Below are 27,779 nucleotides of genomic sequence, written 5' to 3'. Positions count from 1 at the left end.
AGCATGTTCCCTGGCCTATGCTCCAATGTTCATTTTTGAAACCAAAATGTTTTAAGTTTTAGGCCCAATCCCAATTCTAGCCCTTCGCCTCAGCCCTAGCTCTTCATTTAGCATGTTCATGAGAGATGAAGGGGTATCCCATTTGTCTTTAGCAGTGAGGGGTAGTTGTAAACCCTTTCAAATGAAGATAATTTAGATGCACAGTCCAGACCAAGGGCGAGGAGGAGTTTCAGTAAAACACGGAAGTACTCTGGTGAAATAAACTCAGAACCAACTAATATGCACTTTGATGCCATTATAATTTACAAGTTATAAGATTGTTCTTTTGAGTTTTGCAATGTGCCACTGCACTCTGCTGAAAGTGGAACAATTGGTTCTACTGGGATGCTAATTTTGTTAATTGATAAGTTTCATGTGATGTCATCAACATTAGCTGAGGGTATGACGCAAACTACTCTGTCTGAAGCTCTGTGACTCAAATTAAACTTTAATCTGAGTTTAGTTTGTTCATCCAGCAGACTAGGAACCTCACTCCCTCCTGTAAGGGAGAAATGAGTATTGCACTAATGAGTCCTAGGCCCTTTCCCAGACGGTGTCCAAATCCTCTACTACTCCCTCTGCAATATTCACAAGTCGGTGTAATCCCTCACTCATCCAGGAGTGTGCCATTGTAGAAAAATATTCTGTTGTATTCATCTGGACTATAAGTGCGCGACACGATATCACCTGCAGCGGTAGTAAAGCCCTCAAACTTACTGCGAGGGCTCTTGCACCAAATCAAAAGTGGTTAGTGCATAGGGTCAGGGAGTAGACATGGATTTGGAAAGGACCCTAGAGTTGTGCAGAGAGGCAGGAGATTCTGGATGTCTGAGGCATGAGAAGTTTATTATAATTCTGGGACCTGACGACTTGAATAATCATCACACTAGTATTGGCTATTCAAGGCAGAATATGCTTAGACACAAGGAGATTTATATAGGAGCTAAAAAGCCAACAAGAGACAAGCTTTCCAAGATCTAGTGAGAAGTGGCATAGCATGCCAAACGGATAATGATAGAAAAGGATACATTTTGTAACAGTTGGATGACGCCCATCATAGAGAGCGGGGGGAGGACGGGAGGGAGAGAGGAAGAGCTTGTGGACTTTTGAATTAAGGGGTGTCTGGGGGCCATTTGGAACAAATGGATCACATTTCCTTTAATCTGGGGTATCAACAAATGCATTCCCAGTAAAACTCCAGCCTCTGTTGCCTCCCAGCGCTCCTGGGGCCTCTTCCCCCTCCAGTGGACAAAAATATTCAAGCCTGAAACATTTGTCTGGACAACTGGCCTTGTGGTTATGTTAAACTCATCCATGTAGCTTTTTCAGTTCTGGCACATTATAGACTGGCTTAAATATCTGTCTGAACGAGTGAACTACACTGAAACTAATACATGATAGGGTTTGCATATGATCATTATCCAGCAAAAAACATCAGCAAAATGTACAATGGCACACACTTATTCGTCCTGCGTCCGCTCCAGGCACCAGCGGTCTCTCTGCTCTGGAGGTGTCTCCTGGTCTGCTGCTCAGGACCACCTCGCTCACAGGAGACCAGGACTTCAATGCTGCCGCTGAGAGCCTTGACCCGGTGGGCACCGCGGGTCACCTGGTGTCCATGGTGGTAGCGTATGGAGTGGCCAACGCTCCACTGGCTCTGCTGGCCAATCACTTGCAGAGCTCACTGGCAGCGGCTGTGGCTAGAGAAGGTACATTTTAAATGTGTAAAAAAAAAAGGTGTAATTATTAGAATGTAAAAGAACCGGAAGCAAAAGTTAGGCTCATAACACATTTTCTATGAATAACTGACATCACAATTTCTCTATTACAAAAATACTCTTTTGTAGCTTCAAAAAAAGTATAATGTTTGATGAGGGATGTTGCTAAAAACATTCATGACATTCTGAGGTTAATCCCTGTTTCTCCATTAAAATCACATTATGTTCCACTTCACTAAATGTTGTAATATTTTGTCAGATTTGTCACAGGCTCATGAAGACGTGTCATGCTACAGAAAAGTGGCAGAGTTTCTTTTGAACTGTTTAGCACGAATTCCCACCAGAACCTGCCGGACTCTGATGCAGCAGGTGAGCTCCTCCTCTGAATTCATTAAGTTATTGCATTGAACTTCTGAATTTATTAAATTACAGGTGTTTCATATTTAGTGTTGGGAAATAATTAAATACATGTATCAAAAATACTTTTTGCAGTGCTAATTTGGAGTAACTGTATACCGGTATAAACTGTATAATCCTGTTAATGTTGACAAGTTGGATTTTCTGTGTCAGGTGTTCCTGGAGCCCTTTGCCAAAGTTCTGGGTCAGACACGATCTAAGGAGGTTTTGATATGCATAGCCCAGTCCAGCCCACAGCACCTGAACTGCCTGCACCGCCTGGGCATCCTGCTGGGCATCACAGACTGGATCAAGGACTACCACAGGAAGCTGAGACCACCTCTGCTGCCGGAGAGGCCCACGCAGCCCACAGCAGTGAAGGCAGTGGTGAGCCTGCTCTTCCTTATGCACTCCAGTGCTGGAGTCTGTGTACTTCTACTTAGGCTGACATGACCAAAAGACTGATATTCATTTTGAAGCTCAAATCAAGTCACTATTATTCACTATGAGCATGAAAACATTAACCATCATACTATGTGCCGCGTATGTGTTATATATCACCTTAATTTGTGCTTTTCAGAGGTAGTTATTATTAATTAAAGTTTGTTTGTATGGCGTCTTCAAAAAGCCTAAATGGTGCAAAAGGTGCTTCAAACGTAAGCACATACTGTACAGTTTAGGAGCTCGGTGCCAATGGTTAGTCTGAATCAGTGTGGAAGTGTGGAAATTGACAGTTAAAACCACACTTCTGATCATTTTTCATGGAGATGGATAAGTTTAATATCATATTGTGGAATATTATTTAATTAATATTGTTATGTAAACAAGGCCAAGTCCAAGTCAGGTTTGTGGAGATGTAAGCCCACTCGGTGAACAGGTTTTGATACGTTTTAGTGCAATAAAAACATCTAAATTAAAAACAAAACATGCTATTTTTTGGCTTCAAGTTGAATCTAACATTTTTTAACACTCTTTTTGAAAGACAAATGCAACAGAATGTGCATAATGTACAATAATATAAGTGCTGTATTCTTTACATGTAATAAAAATGGACTAAAAATAATAATATAAGGGAAATTAAATCAGAGCTATGTTCCGCACTAACGGTATCTAGCGCCGGTGCCAAAAAAATATAGAAATTTACCCAAATATATTATTGGAGGATTGTGTTATTTGCCAGCATGTTCTGGACATAAACTCACAACATACATTTTATATTTCAGCCTAACGACATACAGTCAGAGAACAGCAGTGAATCAGATTTGAGTGACGATGAGGACGCTGATGTTTTAGACAGCAGCTTCACTTCCTCCTCTCTAAACCTACAAGGTAACCTCAAATTACGCAGAAGATATAACACAGAGATGCAAGTACAGCTGGGTAATGTTGCATCTCTTTAAATGCAGTGAATGGGGAAATGGACGTCAATGTGGAGGAAGAGGAGGAGGATGAGGAAGAGGACGACGAGGAGCTGTATGAGCTGGCCGGTGATTCTAATAAAGAGGTTCCAGACCAGAGCAGTGAGGCTAATCCAAGCTCAGAGGAAGACAACACAGACCCAGAGGAGCTGGCCTCAGTCAGCGAGGAGAGAGAGGGAGTGTGTTCTGAACAAGCCCTCATCCAAGATATCAGGTTTGGAAGAGATTTTTATATTTTATACTTTGGTTTCGGAGCTCTTGACTAACTTTGTTCACTAGTGTCACTGGTGCAACCTCCGTGCAACCTGTCTTTTAAGTTAGTTGCACTGACTTTTGCACACATTTCCACATACAATTAATGTAGCAGCACATATTTAGGCTTGTGTGCCAGTTCAAACGATTGCGATGCACCAATGAGAGTGCAATTATGCAACCTCCCATTCAATTGCATTGGAACGCAGTGAAACACGTGTTGTACTGTTTTCCATTGAGCGACACAAGTCTCAGAGCTGCTCCTGTCACAGCGGAGCCCTTTCTGTCGCCAAATATAATAGTTATAATATTTGATTTTGACGCTTAGTTCCAGACAGAAGTTGCGCTTCTCACTCCACTCCTTTGTGTGGAGTGCGGACAGAACTATTCTCTCACACGGGGGACTGCATTATGGCTGACCACTTGGGAATGCACTATGAAAGCTACAGCAGAGGGGGCAGAGCCACAGGACGGACGGAGCACGACCCCACGTCTACAATTCAGCTATGCATTTTTTTACTCCCAGACTTTTTTTTAACTACTAGCAGTACAGTTCTAATATTTGCTTAGTTATCAGTTTTATACACTTTTTGGTCCTCCCTTGCAATCTTATGGTTGTAATCACTGTAGCAATTATGTAGTCTAGTGAGGTTCAAATCTTGCACAAAATGTGAATGGACAAAAAAAATTAGGCCGTGGCTGCAGAACCGCGGCGCGGTCAAATGGCCCAGCAGTTTCAGGAACCGCGGCACTGCCATATAGCCTCATGGCTAACCCTAACCTTAACCTTAACCCTGACCCTAACCTTAACCCGGCGCGGTCTAAAACGGCGCGGTCAAATAGCGCAGCACTTTCAGGAGCCGTGGCACAAAATAACATGGCAGTTTCGGCCGCACGCCGCGGCTCTGTAGACACTCCCAAAAAATTAACCACAAAAGAGTAGAAATATAATTCAACATCCCCTGTCCCCAAGAAGAAGGCCCTGACCACTGGTCTTGTCCCACCTCATGTCCATGTTGTCCCCCTTCCTGGACCCCCTGCAGTTCTCCTACAGAACTAACAGATCTGTGGATGACGCCAACAACCTGACCTCCACTTCATCCTGCAGCATCTGCAGCTCTCAGCACTGTCCTCCCTGCTCTGCTCCAGGACAAGCTCTCTCAGCTCAGCACCGCCCTCCCTGCTCTGCTCCAGGACAAGCTCTCTCAGCCCACACTGTCCTCGCTGCTCTGCTCCAGGACAAGCTCTTTCAGCCCAACACTGTCCTCGCTGCTCTCCTCCAAGACAAGCTCTTTCAGCTCTTTCAGCTCAACACCGTCCTCCCTGCTCTGCTCCAGGACAAGAGCTCTCAGCTCAGCACCGTCCTCCCTGCCCTGTCAGATCAACACTCCTTTTTGTATTATTTTTAATAGTTCTCCCTAATTTATTTTTACAGGGTTAGCCTTGATGTTCCTCTGCATGGTGAAAGGAGAATTTCTCACGTGTATTGTGCTTGCTGATTGCAGAAAGAGTGAGTTTGGTGTGGGGGTGGAGCTGACGGCTGAGGGGCAGAAGCTAATGCTGGTGCACCAGGAGCGCCTGGGACGGAGCCTGGACCGTCTGTCCACAGAGCTCTACAGCAAAGACACACACTTTGTCCTGGAACTCATTCAGGTGACACTGCACACTATGAGGAGGGCCGACCACGTGTTTTATTCAAAGGAAAAACACATGGGCTCCCACATAATTATATATAATTATTAACTATTATTATTAGTTATTGTTTTGCATCAAATTTGTCTTTTTGAACAGACAATGAGTAAGAGCAATTAGGCTAAAAAATAAGCTTGCATGTTTACACAATACTGCAACTAATAATATTACATCCCAGATAAACACAATTTTTTTTGATCAAGTGAATTTATGATCTTTACTTCAACTTAGATATCTTCAATATAGATATCCGTATTGGCAAATATTGGTTATCGGTCAAGTCAGCAAGCCAGATATCGATTATCAGCTCCCCACCTACACTGTGTATTGTATTGTGTGTTTGCAGAATGCAGATGATAACAGTTATGCGTTGGAGAATGGCGTGACCCCTGCCCTGGCTTTCATGGTGGAAAAGGACTGCATCACTGTCCTCAACAACGAGACGGGATTTCAGGTAAAAACAAATGCAAAGTAAAGGCAAACTCATTCTCCATAAGCAAGAAGTTTCTTCATGTTCTCTTGGTAGAAAGTTTTTTCTTCTTCTGTGATACCTAACAAATAATTCTGCCGAACCACCTGTTCTGTTATTTGCCCCTGTATGGAAATATTGTAAAACTAGTTCTTAAGATGAAAATGTGTGTTGCATCTAATTATAGAGCGTTTTAGCATGCTAAAGTTTGTTAGGTAAGCAATACAAACTGTTTTAAATGAACTGTATTCTGTTCTATAGCTCTGTAATAGCCCAACAACACAACAAATAGTAGTATTAAAGCTGTGAGGAGGAAAGTTGTCATTAGACCACTTTGAGAATCCAGCCAATCACAACATTGTTGTCAGACAGCCCAGCCTGAGCTAATGTGCTGAGAAGAAGTTGGGAGAACTGCCGAAATGTTTTTTATAAGCCCTTTATGTTTATTGAAAAAAAATGCTTGTGACGTTTGAATTGTCCTTTAATCTAAACCTTTAAAAGTACTGTGTGTATTTACATCATTAACTGTATCTCCAGGAGAAAAACATTCGAGCGATCTGTGATGTGGGCCGCAGCACCAAGGGCAAGCACACATACGGATACATAGGTTGGTCAAATATGCAATGTTGTCAGTAGATAGAGAAGAGAGTGTCATCCTTTTGGTCCATGGAATGAGTTAACTCCCAGAAGGATCTGTTCTCCAAAATAATACAAACAAATTCCAAATTACATTTAGAGTAACTAAAATGCAAGTTTGCAAGTCTTTTTGGTAGGTTTCAGTATTTTTGTGTCATACACTCATGATGGGTTTTCTATTTTCTGCTGCCCCCTTCACAGGACAAAAAGGGATTGGGTTTAAGTCTGTGTTCAAGGTGACAGACTGTCCTGAGATCCACTCCAACGGCTTCCACCTGCGCTTTGACAAGAACTGTGGGCCCATGGGCTACATCCTACCCCACTGGACAGAGGACCAGAGGGAGGTGAGCGCCCGGCTGGAGAACATTGGTCAGCGCAGGTACTCTATTTAACCTCTCATATTTATCTGTAGTATTTCTTCTTTTTTTTATTGAGAGTCTTTGATTTGTCAGCTGGACCACAAAGATCTGCCTGCCCCTGCGTTCTGAGAGCCACCAGACCAAAAACCTATTCCATGACGTGCACCCGTCCCTGCTGCTGTTCCTGCACCGCCTGCGCTCTATAACCATCTACAACCAGGTCACTCTTTACTACATGACAAGTGTTAGCTGCTCTTTAGCATGATTTGTGATACTAGCTGAATATCATCATGCCCCGCTGGCATTAAACCATGTCCCAACATTGTTCCTCATCAAAAATGATGAATGAATAAGTCCTCTCCCTCTGTGACTCAGAAAACACTTTTGTGATGTCATAGATTAAGTTCTGAGATCTTCTGTGCCATCACCAGACTTCTGAGCATTTTTCTCGTCATATTGCATTCGTCACAGCTGCATGCTAATAATGCATTTATTTTTCAAGACTATCACTGTCAATGCATCCCCAACTAATACTGCATTCCATTTGTCCTCAAAGGTCAGATTTTCCGTGTGCTGAAAAATGTTCACATCTCGGAAGTCTCGGAGTTTATCCGAGTTAGCCAATCCAACATGGCTGAGCCCCGACTTTAGATCAAGTTATTTTCTCTTTAGTTACTCTCTACTGTCCAGCAGCTGTCCCTGAAACTGCTTCTGTGCTGCCGTTGAGCCTCTAAAATGTTGATTAATAAGGCTGCAACAAATAAATTGTATGTTTGCTGTAACCTGACCCAACATTTTTCAAGTGGGTCGGTAGGTAGGTAAATTCTTATATTTTGTTTACTTTGAAGGCAAAAAAAAAATATCCAAATTATCGCCATTTTTTGACTCGCAGTGTGACCGCCAGGGGTCAGGCTTCAACAGTCAATGACCGAAAATGTCTCGATCAACCCGATTTTAAGATATTTCAATCAACCTTTTGTACGCCGTTATCCTTTATTTTGGTAGCGAAGGCGAGCGGGGGGAACATGCCGAACATGTGGGGGACTCGCGCCACCATGTTTGTTTTGATTACGCCGCTGGGCGTGTTTCTGTCCCAGCATGCAAAGCGCGAAAGTGCGCATGTCAAATTCAATATGAAATCGACACCATGATGCAGAACGACGTGAGCGGTGGCAAGAGCAGTGGCGCAGACAGAGGCAAGCCAACAAAAAAAAGGATATACAGGTTAACTCCTGCATGATCTGTTCAATACAGAAGCATATGGGGGACCGAAAATGAAAACGGATTTGTGTCATGCAATGCGTTATCTCCCCTCTGGGATGAAGGATAAATTGACCAGCGCTATAAAATTATTAAACACGGCGCTTCTGAAAAGGGGAAATATAAGAAAAATAAAAGAATTTGGCATCATTTTGACAAAATGCTGATATTTTTTTTTTTTCAGTTGGCTAGTTTTATACTGGGCGGTCAGGTTACGGCAAATAGACATATTTTTTTGCTCAGCCTAACTTAAAGATGTGGTGACGATAAATTCACTCAATTGGATCCATGTTTGGTTTGATTTGAACATCTTATTGATTGATTTGAGTTCTTACAGTCCATACAGTCGTCAATCTATTTTGGAAGCAGTTTTTGAATGTATAGGTCTGGCTTTAGATACGTTATGGCTTTGTTGTCCACATTTTTCCTAAAAAATACTACAGCTGGCAGTATTTATGCGTGCAAAATATAATATAGAAACAAAATCAAGTGAATCTTTAAAGTGATTCTTTAGTCTTTTGCTTTCCGCAGGTGGAGAATCGACTTGTCACCATGTCACGCAAAGACCTGAGCCATAATGTTCTGGAGGTGGAGCACACTGAGGGCACGGAGCGCTGGCTGGTCATCAAAAGCATGCTTACCCCACGGAAGGTAAGGCTCGCCCCCCTGCCCTGAGACCACATGTCCTGCATGTGCGCGTTTGTACATTCAGGCCTGTGTGCCGTGCAGATCAAAGATGGCGTGGAGGCGACAGAGCTGGCCCTGGCCTTCCAGCTGAGCGCCAAAGAGACAGGAAGTGAGGTCACGGGGCAACCACAAAAACAGCCCGTGTTCGCGTACCTGCCCCTGCGCAGCTTCGGCTTCCGCTTCATCATCCAGGGTGAGATGCATAACTGGTGTATGGTGTAAAATAGAAAAAACTTTTTTTTTTTTAATAACACAACAAACAACATCCAAACACACTCATCTCTCCACTAAATTGTTCTGTAATTTGGCTTTGTGGTGTCTGCTTGTTACCATAGAGATACATAATTTTAACACCATACTGTGGAACATTTACAGGTAAAGCAGGCCTGTCATGTTTGATATGCGCGTGTTGACCAGCCCTATAAAAACCTTTGCTCTGGTTCCATGAGCTTACACCATGTTGATTCTACAGGTGACTTTGACATCCCTTCATCTCGAGAGGACGTGGACCGAGACAGCTCCTGGAACCAGTGGCTCCGCTCGGAAATCCCTCAGCTCTTCCTGCAGGCCATGGAGGTGTTCGATGTAAGCACACCAGACTCTGCTGTATCAGAGCGCTTTTGGCTTACTATAGACTATGTATGGTTCATCACGGTGTAACTATTTTTTGTAATCTCAGTGGGACTTTCCTGGTTAAATTTAAAAAAATTAGGAGGTCACGTAAATGGCTTATAAAACACCATAAGAAAGCTGTAATTCTCATATTACTGCACAAATCTTACATTCTGAGGTGCACCATCAATACTGTATAAACAAAATACATAAATAGATAAAAATAAATGTATGCATTCCAGGAAAGATGGATATCTCCTCAATTCAGGTTTGATGTTTTCATTGTAATCAAAAAGTCCCCATCGCTTCCCTAAAGTGACCACTGTTCCGTATCTCTGTAACTGTGTGTTTGGTCCTCCTGCAGACCCACCCAGACTTCAGACGGCTCAAAGGCCTGTGCCACTTCCTCCAGTTCATCCCCCTGCCTGATGAGATCCTGGACTTCTTCAAACCTGTGTCACTGCAGATCATCCAGCTGCTCAAGGGGAGAGCCTTTCTGCCTACGCTTAGCACAGGTAATAATGCCATTCTACTGTTCAGTTAGGAGAGATTATGATGACTTTCTATGTGTTCCCATCTCTACTGGAGTACAGGAATGCAGTATGTTATGTGCATTTGTTAAAATATACAACAAATGAATACCTTTGATATTAAAACTAGTGTCTAATGTAGATACTCATTTGAACAATTATCAGTATGGATTTAAGTCGTATGGCAAAATTTCACCTTTCCTGAACAGTTTTAGTATGGTATTCATTTACATCAGAATTTGCATGAGATCACGTGGCAACATTAAATAAACTACTAATATTTGTATTGAAAATTATAGTTTATTGTCAAAATGTTTACATTCCATAAGTTGCATTCTTTATGGACATATATCTAAATTGGTTTGTGTCCAACCTTTTCTTGGGATTATTGGTAGTTCTTGTTGCAAACCGCAAATATGTCCTGAGACTTCCTGGTTATTGAATGTTGTTGTTGTTGTTGTTGTTGTTGTGATTTTTGGCTTGAAGACTTTATTAGAGAGGAGGGTGCAGCATGCGATGGGGATAAGTACTGATGACTTGGGAAGGCCATGAATCAAATTATCTGACCTGGAACTCACAACACTGGCCTTCTCACATGGCATGCCTGTGTTCTATCCACTCGACCGCTGAGGCCATGAATGTTGTGTTTTCTTTTTTTTGCGCCCTCAGATGGTAAAGTGGTGCACAAGCTGCCCTCGCAGGTGGCCGTGTGTCAGGACCCTGTGATCCGCGAGGTGATTGGAGGAGAGGAGCTAGAAAAGCACCTGAGTTTGTCCTACCTGCACCCCGGCCTTAGCCCCGCCCCGCCACCCTCCCTGCTGCGAGAGCTGGGGGTCCGCTACCTCAGGGGGCCGGACGTCACCACGGTAACCTCCGCCATGGCCAAGGAGCTCATGAAGCTGGAGGGCATACACTCAGGTTTGGGACACTCACTGACAAACCTTTGCAGATGCTGATGTCTCACCCCCTGTTGAAAATTAATGCATATTACATATATACATATTATACATACATATTATTTTTTTTCCCTTATTTGCTCTCAGGCGTCTGTCTGCACTTGTATCCTTAATGAATATGACGTGAAATGAATTAAATTATAGATTCAATAGCCAGAAAAGTGATATTTTATTTGATATTTAATTTTTGGGATTTTTTTTTTCACACCAATGATCGCGGGCCGGCCCTCCGCTACTTGCCTGGATTCGAATATGGCCCTCGGAGAAAAATAATTGCCCACCCCTGCACTAGATCTACAGTGTGTCAAACGCTTGCTCTTCCTGCTAGATTGTCCCCGGTGGCCGTGTGTGGTAAATTTGATTTTCTACGCGCCATAGATTTTCTTGCACGCACTATGTGCAAGGAGTGCGCAATTGTGCAGGCGCGCAGCTTAGAGGGAACAGTGACTGCAGGTGTAGGAAAATGTCTTAAATTTAGATTTTAGATACATACATATACATATATACATATTCTGTGATTTCTTAATTCCTTTATGTAATAAACTGTTCAATTTGCAGAGAGTGGGCTCCGTAAACTGGCCAAGCTGCTGGTGTGTAACTTCCGTGCTCTGGAGCACGGATATGGAGAGGCAGACTCCATCCTGCAGACTCTCAGAGACTTACCCATAATCCCCCTGTCCGACGGCCGCGTGGTGGCCCTCAGCGGCGAGGGAGTCTTCTTCCCCTTGGAGGAGGCCGGCAGCAAGAAGAAGAATAAGAAGGCTCAGGATCCCAACACTGGTGAAGCCTGCAGAATATAACTGAGGCAGCTCATTGGCAGTGTCTTTCATATAGAGTTCATAAACCATCATTAAAGTTCTGAACTCAAAATGGCATTTGACGGCAGTGATCTGTTAGCCTGCCGGTTTCCTACTAAAAGGAAAGCAGCATTCACAACAACAACTACTGTTCTTGCAGTTGGGACCAGTTTTTTAGATGTCACTCCAGAGGTTTTGCTAGACATAATACCAGTCCCAAAAATACATCCATGAACTTTTACTGTGGGGTTCTTAAAGGCAAAAAAACGAATCACGCTCTTGCTATAAAGTATTTCTTTGTTAGAGACCTGCAGCCCTCGCTACATCCTATATGCTTGAGATTTTGCTAATGAAAATAAATTCAATTGTGTTGTGACCATGTGCTAGGCCCCATGAGTGCGCTGTACCAGGACGTGTGCGTGGTCCACCCCACTCTGCTCGGCTGCATGGAGCCCCTGGAGGGTCAGCAGGTGCGGGAGCTGCTCAGGAGGCTGGGCGTGCACGAGCTGGAGCCTGAGGAGCTGCTCCAACAACACATCTACCCCACCATACACAGCGCCAAGTGGAAGGTAACGCGGGAACTCGACACAGAACATGTCACTCTTTACATTATAGTATTTTTTTTTTTGAATATTGCAAATAGTACTGTACTGTTCCACTGTGAGGTCAAATATATGGTTTTGAAATGTATTTCTTTAGCATATCAACACCTGTAATTGAACAAATGCCAGAACTTTTAATACAGTACTGTGGACAATTTCAGAAAAAAAACAATAACATCTCCTTGGAGACAATCAAGTCGCGGACTCCTCACCAAAAGAGTTACATTGTAGACCTTTAAAACAAATGCAAGAGCATTAAATCCCATAAAATTTAGAACAGGAGTGGGCAACCTTTTTTGGATCTACTTTTCGTTTTTATCAAGGCCATATGTAGTGATTTCAGATTTAAAATAAGCACTAAAGGAATAAATTGGTAAAAGAATATTTGTTAAACAGTTGGTTTGAATTTGATGTAATCAGGCATATTTGATATTTAATTTGTTTGACTTTGAAATAATGATTTGACAGTGATGGACTTTTATAAGACCCAGGAGCTGATTTATATTAGGCCTATAATCCCTGTTTTTAAAAAAAAATCATATTGTCTCTAAAATATGACACCAGCCTATCGGTGCCACTGACTCTACTCTCTGCAGCAATTTTACATAATTTTAACCATTTTAGGATCTCCATGGTAATGCGCGGGGAGGGGCTTGACAAACTGACTCAGTTGTTCTGAAGTTGGGACTGACAAAAACAAAAATAGTGGCACCTATCTCCTCCTGCTCTGTGATCCTCCTCCTCTCTCTCTCCTCCTGCTCTGTGATCCTCCTCCTCTCTCTCTCCTCCTGCTCTGTGAACCTCCTCTCTCTCTCCTCCTGCTCTGTGATCCTCCTCCTCTCTCTCCTCCTGCTCTGTGATCCTCCTCCTCTCTCTCCTCCTGCTCTGTGATCCTCCTCCTCTCTCTCCTCCTGCTCTGTGATCCTCCTCCTCTCTCTCTCCTCCTGCTCTGTGATCCTCCTCCTCTCTCTCCCCAAGCTCTGTGACCCTCCTCTCTCTCTCTCTCCTGCTCTGTGAACCTCCTCTCTCTCTCCTCCTGCTCTGTGATCCTCCTCCTCTCTTCCTCCTGCTCTGTGAACAGTATTACATTAATTAGGTAATTGGTTAAAAATGATTTAGGCAACATATTAGGTCATTATTACATTATGACTATTTAATAGTTCTTGGTCAGAATACTGAGCCGTTGTGCACTATTGGGATGAGAAAGGGGAAAGCGTGGCGAGTCACAGAGTCCTAATCGCCTAATTTATGTTCGGGTTTAGCTTTGAATTCGCGTTTTTGTTCTTGTGCGTGATTATTTTAGTGTGCAAAAACTCTGCTTGTCCAAGATGATAGCTGATCTAATTCAGCTTCTTAAATCTATATTTAATGTCACAAAATTAAATAACAACGGGGCTGTTTTACCTTTAAACAATTCCTCCACCTGTCGTCTCTGCTCTTCTCCTGTCACATGTATGCCGCGGGGCACAGGGTGAGGGCAATGTGCTGCATAGAAGCCATGTGGTTGCAAAGTAAACAAAAATAATTACTTGACTAGCAAATGCACCAGTGTTTTAAAAGCAGATAATGACAAATTATGATTGGGGAATGGACTTGTGTTGTATTTTCACTTGGCCACCCTAGAGAGAGCAGAGCACTTGCCCAGGCAAGTTTAAATGCCCCGGGCAAGCGGACAACCGTTAATGTTGAGCCCAGTAAGTAGTAGTTCTGTTTCTCATGCTTTTAAGTGAAATCTGACTGAAAAGGCGCTGTGCTTTTTAAGTTTTTATTTTTGGATTTCAAAGAGGACTTATTTTATTATTTATCACCACTAGTCTCACTGTTTTCCTCAGCAACATTGTTTTATTCATGTAATATTGAATAGGTTAGAACAGTTTCTCTTTTGTTGCAGTCAAAGCCTGAGGCCGTGGTGGTGAGTTACCTGCTGTTCATCAAACAGCACTCCTCTTCCTCCTCTCAGCTGGAGCTGTCAGACATTGCAGTCCCTGTTCTCACCAGCAGGGGGCTGCTCTGCCCCAAACACAGCAAAGTCTACTTCTCTGAGGACTACGGCAACATTAACCTCAGCAGCAGACTGCCCGGTATGTCCACACGCTCATGCACCACCACATGCTAAAGACACTAGACGTCCTCTGAGGATCGGCCTCTGAGATCCTTTAAAACTCTAAAAAAGGTCTCTTTTGTCCCTGCCACTACATCTGACTTCACCAGCAGCCTGATGTCAATATGACATGTGCAGTGTAAAACTTTGTGCTGTTGGTTCTGCCCTGTGGATCCTCCAGGTCATGAGTGGGTGCTGCTGAGCCCCTGTTATGTAAAGGCAGACTCTGACGTCGCTGGTTGGAGAGAACTCTTCACCAAACTGGGAGTGAGAGACGGCTTCATCATCAGAAAGGACAGGAGGACACTCACCCCAAAGGAACTGGTGAGGAACATGCTGTGTTCACCAGTCTGCCCTTGTGCCCTCTGGCAAGACACTTCTCTCTCCTCTGCCTCACCACCATATAAACAAATTATTATAATACATAATTGCTCTTCAGTCAGTTAATCAGTCGGCAGTGTCTTAGTCAACTTAATTATTTTATTGGAATTATAAGCATTTGGTAGTACATTGCAAATTTTTTTTTTACATATGGATACCTAGTTTATTTTACAAATGGTTAATTTTGCATGAAATGCTGTGATCTTGTGGAAGCAGTTTGTAGATTCATCATGCCAAGATTCACACACTTTGAATGCTAATGCCTTGCTGCACTAAAAAAATCTATGCCTTGAATATTTTGTGAATTTTTCCTTTTAAAGGTTTAATCTGAGAAAAACGCATGGAAATTGAATACTGCAACCAGAGGGTTTGCTAGACATACAGTTGTTCAGTCCGTGATTATGACGGACATGGTCCCATTAAATCTGTCATGAGCTATTTCTAGTAATTTTTATATTTTGATTGCACGTGTGTGACAGGTGGTACATGTAGGGCATCTGGGACTTTTTAAAGGCAAAAAACAAATTACTCTCCCACTATAGAGTCATGTTTTTGTTCTAGAAGTAAAATTGGGTAATTCAACTGTTAAACTCAGTGGTTGCAGCTCAGAATCGAGACTTCATCTCCCTCATGTCCGCAGAGCACAACAACATATGCATGTGTCCGTCTCCTCCTCTCCTCTGCTGCCACACTTCTCTGTACTTCCTCTTGTATAAACTAATGGTTAAGTAACCTAACGCAATTACAAAAAACAGGACAAAAGCACTTAAACCCAGGCAATACAAACCCAGTGTTTACCAGAAACTTGACACGACGAGTGCAAAGCAGACGTATGACAAGACCAGGTTTAAACCAAGACAAAACAAACCATATCTACAAGAAAAACCTGGTTAAACTATAAAGCGGGTATAGAACTGGATTAAAGCGGGACTAATGCAGGACTAAAGCAGGACAAAAGCGGGACAAAAGCGGGACAAAAGCGGGACTAAAACAGGACTAAAACGGGATTAAAGCAGGACTAAAACTAGACTAAAGCGAGACTAAAATGGGATTAAAGCAGGACTAAAACCAGACTAAAGCGGGACTAAAGCCTCGTACAAACCGCTGCGGCCGAATCGCGCCCGACGCAGAATTTGAGTGCGCGTACATTAAAAGACAAACGCACCGGACGCACGTTCTCGACGCGCCGGACTCATGTAGAATACACTCAGCAGCAGACGTGCGTCCGAGTCGTCCTGCACATGCTCAGTGGAGGAGTTGTGCTGTGCTGCTTTTCTCGTGGTGTAAATGGAGTTTAATGTTGGACCATGGCTTTGGTTATTTAACTTTACAAAGTCCAAAAGCGGAGGTGATGGGCCCCGGGGCCCGTCTGGGACCCGCATATACTTCAGAGCTGAGCAGAGTTTAGTCAATATCATTATTTGCTCCTAGAGCTGCGTTTCTGAACATACAAATCTGAACATGTCGCGCCAGCCGCTTTGGCCGCCTCGGTCGCCTCATACGTGCGCTTAAAGCGTCGAGAGCGTAAGAAAACGCACCAATCGCACCGCAAAAATGAATAAATCGCGCCGCGGATAACGCACTATGTGCTCGACACGCGTTTACATAGACTTTGAATGTAAACTGGACCCTTCGGCCGCCGCCGTGTGGAAGCCCCTTAAAACGGGACTAAAGCGGGACTAAAGCGGGACTAAAGCGGGACTAAAGCGGGACTAAAGCGGGACTAAAGCGGGACTAAAGCGGGACAAAAGCGGGACAAAAGCGGGACAAAAGCGGGACAAAAGCGGGACAAAAGCGGGACAAAAGCGGGACAAAAGCGGGACTAAAGCGGGACTAAAGCGGGACTAAAGCGGGACTAAAGCGGGACTAAAGCGGGACTAAAGCGGGACTAAAGCGGGACTAAAACAGGTATAAAGCAGGACTATTAAAAAAAAAAAATGTCATTTGAAGATTTGGTTTGAATTATCTTAAAAACAGTAGCTGTCAAAAAAAAAGTTCACTTTGCTATTTAGTGCATAAGAACAAACGCAGCCGTCACTAGGCCACATGCACATTATCATGCATGTTTTTGTCGCCTTATGCTCCACGGCATCTATTTTTTCAACCCACTTCACGTTTATATAAATAAAATAGCCCATACTGAGCATTGAAATATATGCATCGTAATGAAATGGCCAAAGTGGAAAATTCCTGAAAAGCACTAGCCGCTTATTGGAGGCCTACATGAAGAATATGTACACCTCTAAAATGTCATAATGATGCATTTCATATTGATCAATAACATATAGATTTTCTTCATGAAAAGCAGTTGTGTAAGGAAGGTGACAATATTGACTGGTTGCATGGACACCAAAAGCCTGGTGTCTCTTGCTGTTGCAGTGTGCATCACATACAAAGCCAGGGTCATTGTTGTGGGCTCAGGAGGATTATGGGACAGAACCAGGAGATTTACAGGCCCAGGGAACTTACAGCATGGGAACATTCTCTGCTCATACGTCTATTGTTAGCATATAGTTAACACGCTGACTGTGGTCGTTTGAACTGTGGCGTGAAGTTGAAACTCCACTTTCAATTATCAGTGTCAATCATTACAGTCAAAATTAAAGCTGCAACTAACCATTATTTTAGTAATTGACTAATCAAAGTATTTTCTTTTTTTTAAAGATTTTTTGGCTTGTAGGCTTTATTAGACAGGAGAGTACTGTAGGGCTGCAGCTATCGATTAATTTAGTAATCAAGTAATCTATCAGTTATTTTCTTCGATTAATCAGTTAATAATAATTTTTAATTCCGTAAACTATTTTTAAAGGCATATATAGTAATAGTAATAAATAAACAACAATTAAGCAGTTTCGGCTTCAAATACCACATTTTATGCTTGATTTTATGCTCCCCAAAATTAGCAACATTTCACTTCACCAGTCCAAATTGTTCTGTTCGAATATATATATATATATATATATATATAAAGAAATGACTAATTAACTTAAGTTACAGTTAGATATGAATTAATTTGCGTTTTATGTCACATCACTTAAAATAAGAAACCTATTTTTAAAACCTTATGTTAGCTCGGCCAGTGATCCCTGGTGTTTTGAGCTTTAACTCTGGAGTCATTTTGCAGCATTAGCTCCGTGTCCTGTTTAAAACACGCCGCTCTCTCCTCTGTTGTGCTTTAGTTGCTGCAGATCTGTGTGGAACAAGCTCATTGTGAAACGAAAGCGTCACAACTCGTTCTGTGAGCTCCGCGCGCCACAGATTCATATGGTTTCTATTAAATATGTAAATTTAATGAATTGTTGGGGCATTCAAATAATAATCAACGATTTTTTGTATACAATTCACTCGATTTACTGGATTAATAGTTTCAGCCCTAGAGTCTGCATTGTCCTGTCTAATGGGGATGAGACTGGGGAAGGACATTGCAGCAAACTGTCGCTCACACAGAGAACACACGTGCAATCCACTCCACCACCAAGCGGCACATAATATATATATATTTTTACTTAATAATGTCAGCTCTCTTTGTTATTAAAATATCTTTGTGGGTTTTAGAGGTTGTATTGCACAGCTAAGGATGATCAAAATAGGACTACTATTTTGTAAGTTGACAAGTAAAATACATTTAAAATTATAAAATTATAAAATTAAAATTATTTTTGTTAAGCCCAAAATCACAAAAGCAGTTGCCTCGATAGGTGACAATGAAATAGAGAAGCAGACTAAACAATGTTCACAGGAATTTAGTGAAGGAGAGATCCTTCTCCCAAGGACGGACAGGCAGTAGATGTTAATTTACAGATAAGAGTTCATCCAGGCGGTTGAGGAGCTTGTGAGATGGAGCATCTAAGGGGCAGTTGTTACTGGAGCAAAATCAGCAGTGTCTGAAACAAGACAAGAAGGAGAAAAACATATGAACAGCAATGAATAGACGCAGGTGAACTATAAAATTAAATATTGTTGAAAGGCAAAGTAGTCTTTAGTAGAGGATAGTGCTCAAGCTGCCATGCTTCCCCCTGCATAGTTGCTCCAGGACAGCGTAGCTGGGAAACTGTAGGTTTTTATTTCTGTTCATAACTGGCCTGACCATAAGCGATTACAAAGAGGAACATTAAGCCTGTTCTTAAATGAAGAGACTGTGTCGGCCTCTTTAACATGGACAGGGAGTTGATTCCATAACATAGCCGCTTGGTAGCTAAATGCTACCAAGCGGCTAGAGCGCACCGGCGTAATGTGCTCTATTATCTTGACTATTTTTTTGCTCAAAAATTGCAAAATTGTTCTAAAAATCACAAAAGTTCATAAAGCTCTAAAATCTTAAAAGCTCATTTACCTTCAAAGTTAAATGTCACTTGTGAATAAAGTAGAGTTTATTTTGTTCCTTTGGTCTACATGCATTTGTAACAGTGTTCTCCGCTTCCTCTGGCCGCAGGCATCCAGTCCGTGGTCTGTGGAAAGTTCTCTGTGGTCCCAGAGACCGTCCGAGGGCTGTGTCATCGATGATTACCCCTGTGAGGAGTTTTACAGCCTGGCAACGGCTCAGCTCAACGACCCCCTCCTCCTTCAGCAGAGAGCTGCTCTGCTGGAGCTGCTGGCGAACAACTGGGACTCTGGGTACGACAAACTCAGCGCTCCACACATACACGGGCGTGGTTACACTTTAGTTATAAGCAATGTTCCCTCAATTTTTTCATGTGTCTGGGCAAACACAAGCACCCTGGGCACATGGAGGACCACTGTGAGCAACATCAGATGTGCCCCCTGTGGCCACACATCAGTATCACACGGCACGCCTGTTCAAAACCTTGCATCATAGCAAGTTACATTAAAAGAATCAAATTACAGCAGCAATTTGCATGAGTTTACTTCTATTACAAGCAATTTGGCCCACTTAAAATGAAAGATACAAAAATCATGTTGTTCATGAGATGTATACTAGTTATTTGTGAGAGTCCTGCTTTGGCCTGGCTGCGGTCCAGTTGTGGCCTGGCTGAGGGTCCTTTTCTGGAACAAATGAGACATATACACCTTTCAGACATAACATTTTGTTCACATTAAAACATCCATGTGCTGTAGCTTTTGATACAGTGTCAATTCCTGTAACTCTTTGTCTGTAAATTCTAATTACAGTTTTTTTATTAGCATTTCTTCTACCCATAAATGATCTAGTAGTAACAACATGTAATGATTAATATCCATAAATACAAATCTTATAATAAAATAAAAATAAATGTCACTAGAATATGCACAAATTTTGACTTTAATTTTACCTTTTTTTCACATCTGTCCTTCTCACTTCTCCAATGGTTGGACACGTTGTCCAGGTTGATGGCTTCATCTGCTTCTTGCTTTGACTTTATGCCACCAGCTGCTCCAAATGTGCCACTTCAAGACCATTTCTGATGCTGTTTTGATATGATTCATTAAACTAACAGGGCCGCACCTGTCATAAACCGCTGATGCCCACGTTGTAACATGAGATATTTACACAAAAATAAACGCAGTAGTGATGCGCGCGTCTTTTGAACCGGTGGTCTCACAGAGCAGGCGGCGGCGCACCCTCTTCAGTCTTGCTTTAGACCCGCTTTAGAACAAATCACAGCTGTCCACTATGTCCCCTCTGTCCTTGATGACTCTGTGTGAGCTGATTTACCTGCGTCTTCACATCTGGTTAATCTACTCCTGAGCTCGTGCTTATCGAGTGAGTGTTACGTTGTAACATGAGATATTTACACAGAAATATGGTCCAGAGGAATGATGCCCATTTTGTCTTTTGACTCGTGAGTCTGGCCAAGAAAGTTTAATTTACACAATACGTGACACGCCAGTTGTCTTTGGAACACGCCCGCGGTCCGCGCTGCGCTGCGGGACTAATTAGACACATTTCTCCGTGAATATGATTGTGATTGTAATAAAACTAAAAAAAATAGAGAACACAACGTGTCCCCTGGACAGTGCTTCTACTGTCCTCTAGATCTACAGTCTGTCAAACGCTTGCTCTTCCTCCTAGATGGCCGTTTGTGGTCAATTTTATTTTCTGCGCTCCATAGATTTTCTTTATAACTATGTGCGAGGACTGTGCAATTGCGCAGGCGCGCAGCTTAGAGGGGACAGTGGTTATAAGATAAGAGAACCTGTCCGACAGGGACAGGGAAGTTGCAAAGTACAACAACCACATGAGAAAGAATTCAAAAATAGCATTAAAAATGTTTTATTAGGAGTAAAAAAAAACAATGCTTTCTCCTGATCAAGTGAGCACTAACTCCTCTTCAGTACCCCGCACCGTTACTGCCACTGCCACAGATCATAGACCTGTCCATTAAAATGCACCAACGTTTTATTCTTTAGTCACCAAAGTTTTGATCTATCAACCTTGTGATTTTTGGCATAGCCTTATATAAGATACGTTTATTTCCATATTGTGGAGCATTTCAGCAAAAACATCATTTTCATGGAGCCCACAAGAAAAGTGACATAGTGCACCATTATTTCACATGTACACTCTTTGTTCTCCCCAGACACCACTACTCTCAGTACCTGACTGCCCAGGTTGTTGACAGCGATGGCCGGCCAATCAGAAGCACCCGGTCCTCCTTTTACTACCACCTGTGCCGTCTGCAGTGGGTCCCAGCACAGCGCCCCCTGCAGAACGGGCGCGAGCAGAGCAGCTTCATGTGCCCCAGCTCCGTTTACCTGACATCGCTGGAGATCAGAGCGCTGCTGGGGACACACGTGTGGTATGTGGACATCCAGCCCAGCGACTTCACCAGAGCACTAGGTAAAGCGCGTCTTTTCGATAAACTTTGCTTATGCTCTCAAATTTAAAAAAAGTTAATTTTACGGAAGGAAGGAAGTTCAACATTTAAGGATTTTCTGTTGAGAGATTTCTTTACAAACAAAACTGTGGGTTGCCCTCAGAGAAATTCAGGCTCTTCCTCTCCATGTGAAATGATGATCACATTCTAGAACTTGGCCAAACAAAGTCCCTTGTACTTTTATCACTCGTTCTGTGTGCAGGCATGAGGAACACTGTGACTGTGGAGTCACTGATCTCATACCTGAAGGAGTGGTGTGTGGGGCCGCTACCTGAGGGAGAGGAGCCCGAGGGGTTGGAGTTCACCTCCACAGTGGAGCACATCCATAATGTGTACTCGTACCTGTACAAGAACTGCTCCCAGAGTGTGCTGAAAGAGCTGTTTCAACACACGCCCGCCGTCTTTGTGCTGCTACAAAGGTATGAACGCAACTCCACAACTCATCAAACATCATTATTATGTTACAAAATGTTATTCTGATACCTTTTTAACTCCATCTGGCCTGGCTCTCACTGTCACAATTGAACCTGAACCACAAGTGATTCACACCAATCACAGGGCAACAGTTTGGGCAGAGCCAAATGTGAAACACTCAAACCAAAACAATAATGGCAATGTACTTTGGCCTTTCTAGCAGAAATACAGACTAACTCAACTCAATTTAAGAAATGTTAAATTTCTCTGCTTGTTCTGAGGTTGTGACACTTTGACCAATGAGTGTGAAGTATTTGTCTGCGCTCAAAGCGTCGAGAGCGTAAAAAAACGCACCAATCACGCCGCAAAAACGAAGAAATCGCGCCGCGGTGTGGAAGCCCCTTGAGCCTTTCCAGATTATAAACGTGTACAATTCTGAGCGAATTAATATAGTGTGAGCCAGTTTGGCATATTACTATAAAAATAGGTTATAAAAATATAACCTAAAATAAAAAAAACATTTTAGAATGGTAGAATATGTACATGAGATACTATAAATATAACAAAGGGTTTACGTTAAATTTGTCATTAAAAGGTTTGCTTGAGTTTTTGAGTAGATATTTACTCTCAAAACAAGGCTGCGGGAACTGGATGTTGGTTACTCTAGGTCAGGGGTCCGCATCCGGCCCCCCAGACGTTTTAATCCAGCCCACAGTGTGGGATGTTGGACTTTTTCTTTCTTTATTCTATTTTGTCCACTATTTTATAAAACTGAGCTCTCAAGCTGCTTGATATGCTGTACATAAAAATAAAGCTGTAACCCTTTTATTTCCAGTCAAACCAATAATTCTGGGAAACATCAGGGTCAGTTTGTACTCCAAAGCCACAAGTAGAATATTTCCATAAAATGAAAAATTAATAGGACTTTTATATTGCTTTCGCCTGGACATTTTTGCTTTTTTAGTGTATTTACCGTAAGTCCATATTCCTGCTCCTACTGCTGATGCATGAAAATAGACTTTCAACTGCAGCAGATTTGTGCAACATATCTCTAATTTTTCCTCATTATTTTGAGCAACACAAGTTTATCTCTGGCAGGACAACAAGTTGGGTAAACAGAAACGTGGCTAATATAACTCCTTCCACTGGTTGGTGTGTACAGACACAGTGAAGAGTGGTGCTCGGGCCGCTTCTACCACCTGAAGGATGTGTGCTGGAGCGACCCCACCTTCATGTTCCTCCGCTACAAAGGCTGGAGCCAGAGCCCCACCAGCTCCACACAGGACCCCCGAGTGTTGGCCCCCTTCTACACCAGCCTGGATGGCATGAAGGACTTCTTCACCAGGGTACACACTTTCTAAAAACTTTCTTCCTCCATGCACATATTGGGCTCTAGAACCATATCCCTTAGTCAAGAGTCAAAATGTTAAATGTCTAAATGAGGGAAGAATGTGACATTTACAGGCGCATCGCTGCTCTAATACTCATCATATGATCATAAGCTCTGGCTCATGCCCAGTGAAACCCGTCTAACAGAACACTCAGGAGTCAAAGGTAAAGTTTTAAGACTTTTGTTCTAGTTCCTCTTCTCTTAGCTTCCCTCCAGTTGTCCTCATATGGACCAAATAAACCTTTGCCGTTCCCGGAAGGAGTCACAAATAGCCTTGTCCAATTTAAACTGTTTTTCAAAATGCATGGAAGTGTCTTCATGGAGGTGTCTTGATTAGAGTTTCAAAGATCCACCTAACACATGTGGAGTTGAAGTTTGTGTGGCAGAGTGGCTAGCGCTCTTGCCTCACAGCAAGAAGGACTCCCGGGCCCTGGTGCGCATGTTTCGAAAATCCTCCAACTAAAGTCCTAACCAAGACCAGTCCAGTCCAAGATCTGGAGTGCAGTGCAGTGCCTGGGGACCATCCCCAGGCACTGCACTCCTGACAGGACGAGTCAAATGCAGAGGACAAATTTCCCTACGGAGACAATTAAAGCTAATCTAATCCTATCTAATCAAACACACAAGCACAAACACATCAACAAAAAGCCTGAGGAGGGCTGCGGCATCTGGTGAAAATAGACTCACAATGGAATGAATTCTGAGCTCTGTGGCATCTCCGCTGCCTCCTTTATGTGCATTTTTCCTCTTTTTGAATGTGTACCAGAAAGTCCGAAGCCTGAACAGAATAAACACAAATGATTTCCACTCAGTTCCAGAGGAGGATGCACTCTGTGTGAATTCAATGATTGAAAATGAATTTTCAATGAAATGCATTTTTTGTATTCTGTTCCCTGTAACATGATTTGTGTAGTCAATTATTTTCTGATTTATCCTTGTTTGCGAGTATGAGTTAAAGGCCTGGGAACATCGTGAGAGGACATTATTTGTTTGATGCAATACTGGGAAATCTGTCTGCTTGTTGTTGTTGTTGTTGTGTTTTGTGTCTTATAAGCCCATTTGGACACAAAAAAGTAAATAAGCTTAAAAAAAAGAAAGAAAAGAAACTGTGACAGCAATAGTATGAGGTGGTATTTTTTTGTGCCTAGCTCCTGAATGTGGACCTGAGCCCGAACATTAAGCAGTATGTGATCTTATTGGAGGCGGTGTGCTCCTCGTGTCCCATACCCACCAGTGAGGTCCTGCAGGACGTGTCTGTGCTATACGCCACTCTGGGTAAAGCCGCTTCCACTGCATGTTTGTATCTGCTTTCGTGAGGATCTATAATTACTCTTGTTTCAACAGCTCACAAGTGCAAAACGCAAACAACTCTAGAGCAGGAGGAGAGCAGCCAACCCAAACTCAACGCTGGATACAGCTCTACTCTCAAAGGTATTTTCATTCTGATATAACGGGGGTGGCTCATTGCCTCAAATCAGATTTGATGAATATGACCCTGAAAGATTACTGTAGCCACAAACTCTCTTTTTCTCTCTGGAGCTTTTTATTGGTCTTTTGGGGGAATCTGTCTCATATTCATGGAGAAAAAATCTGAAATAAAACTTAAAAATGCAATAATATGAAATGTGATGCTATGTGCTTTCATTGCAATGTGTAAATCTTCAAACTACTCATTCTAGCTTTTGTTACTGCTTGATTGCAACATCCTGACGAGAGTTTGTGCAGCAGAAGTGTTTTCTCTGCTCCGGACAGTCCATTCATGATGGCTTATAGACGCAATCTGTTGGGGCCCCAACAGAGAGCGGGTCCAAACTTTGGGATTAAGAATCATTTTAAAACATGCCTCAGTTGTTTTTTAGTCATTTTAATATGTTTATAGCATGTGCAGAAATAAAAACATCAAATTGATTTAAATTGTTTCTTATGTTAATAAGAATATTACGGTACATCAAAAAAACAGCAATACAGCAAATTGTATTGTAAAATACAGCAAATTGTATATGACTCATTAAAATTTTCCTGGGGGTTAGACAAACTTCTATCTCTGTGTTGTGAATTATAAAAATTAAAAACCGGTAATAGAATAATTTCTCCCGCTCCCTGGTGTTGGCAGTGTTGGGGCTCTTAACATTATTGAACACATTTAGTGATATAAGAGGCTGCAGTCTTATGACTTTAATTCCTCATATATTGTAGTGTGACAACAATCAATCATGTTGTGAACACCAGGCTTAAAGGTGTTATGGACGATTTTTTTCAGCAATTTTTTTTTATCATATTGCCTCGTGGCGTGGATAAATCATTAGTCCTGCCACGTACCAATCATAAAACGCACCTACCGCTCACCTGCAGCCGCGTCAGGCTCGTCCCCACGTTTCCGCGTGCCTAAGCGCATGGATCTATCATAATATAGTTCCCTCAGTGTACGGGGCAAAATGAAGACGGAGAAAGACAGTTCGAGCTGACGCAGAAGTGGACAGAAATCTACGGGAGACGAGCGATGTGATGCGCTCCGTTGCGCTAATAAACAAACGCACGTGTGTGTTGTGTCAGTCCACACGGGGGAGTGCGCATGCGCACTTCCGCCTGCGTTCTCAAATCGCCGAAAAATCGTCCATACCGCCTTTAATGAAACAAATAAACTAAACTAATGAAAACCCTTTTGACTGTATTGGTTTTGTCTTCGCCCTTTTAGGAATGGTGTCTGACTTGAGAGTGTTCCCCACGAAAGACAACATGTGGGTGAGTATGTCCCGCAGGCCCATGGTCAGCGACAGCAGGGAGCTGGAAAAGGTCTTCAAAGCCCACAAGGAGGTGTGCCTGCTCAACCTGCCTCCAGCGGAGAAGACCACAGCCAAGAAGGGCAAGACCTCCAGGCCTGGTACACCAGTGTATTTCTTGCAATTTGGTTTTCTATGTGGCATATAAAGTATAGTATATTTGATTGTTTGATTTGATAGAGTCCTACAGAACTGAAAAGGAAATATGCGAGAGTTTTAAGAAAATCAGGAAAAAGTATAAATATAACAATATCCAAATCTCTCGACAAACAGAATTGTAGATATGCTTCTTTTTCCTTTTGAAATGCTTCAACAAGACTTCGGTATGAGTAATTACTGTCATATTCCAAAGACGTAAAATATCACAATAATTATAAAAAACGACCACAGACTTCAAAATAATTGTAGTTTCTTCTAATACTGTGAGGTTTTATATTTGTTCTGATTTGGCTCAAGACCATTCTCAAGCTGTTCAGAAAAGATCCAATTTGGTCTTTTTTCGGTTTTGCTACTTAAATAAATCAAATCGTTCACACCAATATCTAGTTGACCTACCAAGTTGTACAAGAATTGAATATTACATTTGTTTGATCAGGTCCAAGTGCTGATCGTCCTGCATTCAGAGATGAAGACAGGGCTTTGTTCCTGGAGATTTGTGGTATCAAACAACTGTCGGCCTGTGTGACAAGCGAGGCCCAGACAGAGAACCTGCGGTCGTGCCCCAGCATGCAAGAGATGGTGCGCTCTATGGTGCCCTATATCCAGAGGTTCTTCTACCACCGAGAGGACATGGCAGACGTCTATACTGAGCTGCAGGACAACAACATCGCACACAAGATAAAGAAAATCTACTTTGGACAGGTTTGAAGGCACTTGGTAATCTAGTGTAATGTGTAACATCTCCCATCACACATTCACCTCAAATTTGTTATGTACAAAAAAATTATAAATTACCAAATATGTTTTAATTAACAATTTATTTATTTTTTTTGCTCCCATTTTTGGGACTCAAATATATAAAATGTTTTCTAAATGCACAAAACACCAATTCATCTCGAATATTGTTTAAAATCTGAATCTGTGTGAGGGTGCGTTTCGCCTTTGCAGAGATGATCTCACCTCATAGGTGTGGCATAGCAAGATTCTGATTAAACAGCATGAATATTCCACTGGTGTGCCTTAGGCTAGCCACTAAAAAAGGCGTGGCGTGGGTGAACAGTTTGCTGACTTCAACGTTGTGAATCAAGAGGCCTATGGTGGCGGTGAGATGCTCTGGATCGGCGTGTACTATTATTTTTTAAAATTGGTCGGGATAGTGCTTGTTAACACACCGGATTGTAGCCATGGGTTTATTTCCTTTTATTGTTTTGTATTTACTCTCACAAACTCACAAACAAACTCTCATTCATCCACCAGCATCTTTGACACTGGAGGCAGGGTGGGTAAAGTGTCTTGGCCAAAGACACAATGGCAAA

At 42.4% G+C, this 27,779-nt stretch overlaps 1 protein-coding gene across 1 annotated transcript in view; it reads left to right on the top strand.

Annotated features, from left to right (window-relative positions):
• The window catches only part of LOC140369379 (uncharacterized), a 48,849-nt gene that overhangs the window by 13,473 nt on the left and 7,597 nt on the right, over window positions 1–27,779 (top strand). Inside the window, exons 13-39 of the mRNA XM_072456707.1 lie at window positions 1,524–1,748; window positions 2,017–2,126; window positions 2,328–2,540; window positions 3,377–3,482; window positions 3,560–3,785; window positions 5,329–5,476; window positions 5,862–5,969; window positions 6,522–6,591; window positions 6,822–6,999; window positions 7,073–7,199; window positions 8,771–8,890; window positions 8,969–9,119; window positions 9,399–9,511; window positions 9,903–10,053; window positions 10,738–10,986; window positions 11,583–11,804; window positions 12,209–12,390; window positions 14,315–14,504; window positions 14,706–14,848; window positions 19,338–19,519; window positions 21,424–21,683; window positions 21,923–22,139; window positions 23,297–23,480; window positions 24,673–24,799; window positions 24,869–24,955; window positions 26,220–26,405; window positions 26,900–27,165. Coding sequence (XP_072312808.1) covers window positions 1,524–1,748; window positions 2,017–2,126; window positions 2,328–2,540; window positions 3,377–3,482; window positions 3,560–3,785; window positions 5,329–5,476; window positions 5,862–5,969; window positions 6,522–6,591; window positions 6,822–6,999; window positions 7,073–7,199; window positions 8,771–8,890; window positions 8,969–9,119; window positions 9,399–9,511; window positions 9,903–10,053; window positions 10,738–10,986; window positions 11,583–11,804; window positions 12,209–12,390; window positions 14,315–14,504; window positions 14,706–14,848; window positions 19,338–19,519; window positions 21,424–21,683; window positions 21,923–22,139; window positions 23,297–23,480; window positions 24,673–24,799; window positions 24,869–24,955; window positions 26,220–26,405; window positions 26,900–27,165 — 4,541 coding nt within the window. The remainder of the gene's footprint in view (window positions 1–1,523; window positions 1,749–2,016; window positions 2,127–2,327; window positions 2,541–3,376; window positions 3,483–3,559; window positions 3,786–5,328; window positions 5,477–5,861; window positions 5,970–6,521; window positions 6,592–6,821; window positions 7,000–7,072; window positions 7,200–8,770; window positions 8,891–8,968; window positions 9,120–9,398; window positions 9,512–9,902; window positions 10,054–10,737; window positions 10,987–11,582; window positions 11,805–12,208; window positions 12,391–14,314; window positions 14,505–14,705; window positions 14,849–19,337; window positions 19,520–21,423; window positions 21,684–21,922; window positions 22,140–23,296; window positions 23,481–24,672; window positions 24,800–24,868; window positions 24,956–26,219; window positions 26,406–26,899; window positions 27,166–27,779) is intronic.

Source organism: Eucyclogobius newberryi, unplaced genomic scaffold (genome assembly GCF_026437365.1).
Source record: "Eucyclogobius newberryi isolate DKJ021-1_F unplaced genomic scaffold, fEucNew1.0.hap1 SCAF_20, whole genome shotgun sequence".
In the NCBI taxonomy this organism is placed as follows: domain Eukaryota; kingdom Metazoa; phylum Chordata; class Actinopteri; order Gobiiformes; family Gobiidae; genus Eucyclogobius; species Eucyclogobius newberryi.
Note: the sequence above shows the minus strand (reverse complement) of the source record. Positions and strands in the feature narration are given on the sequence as shown.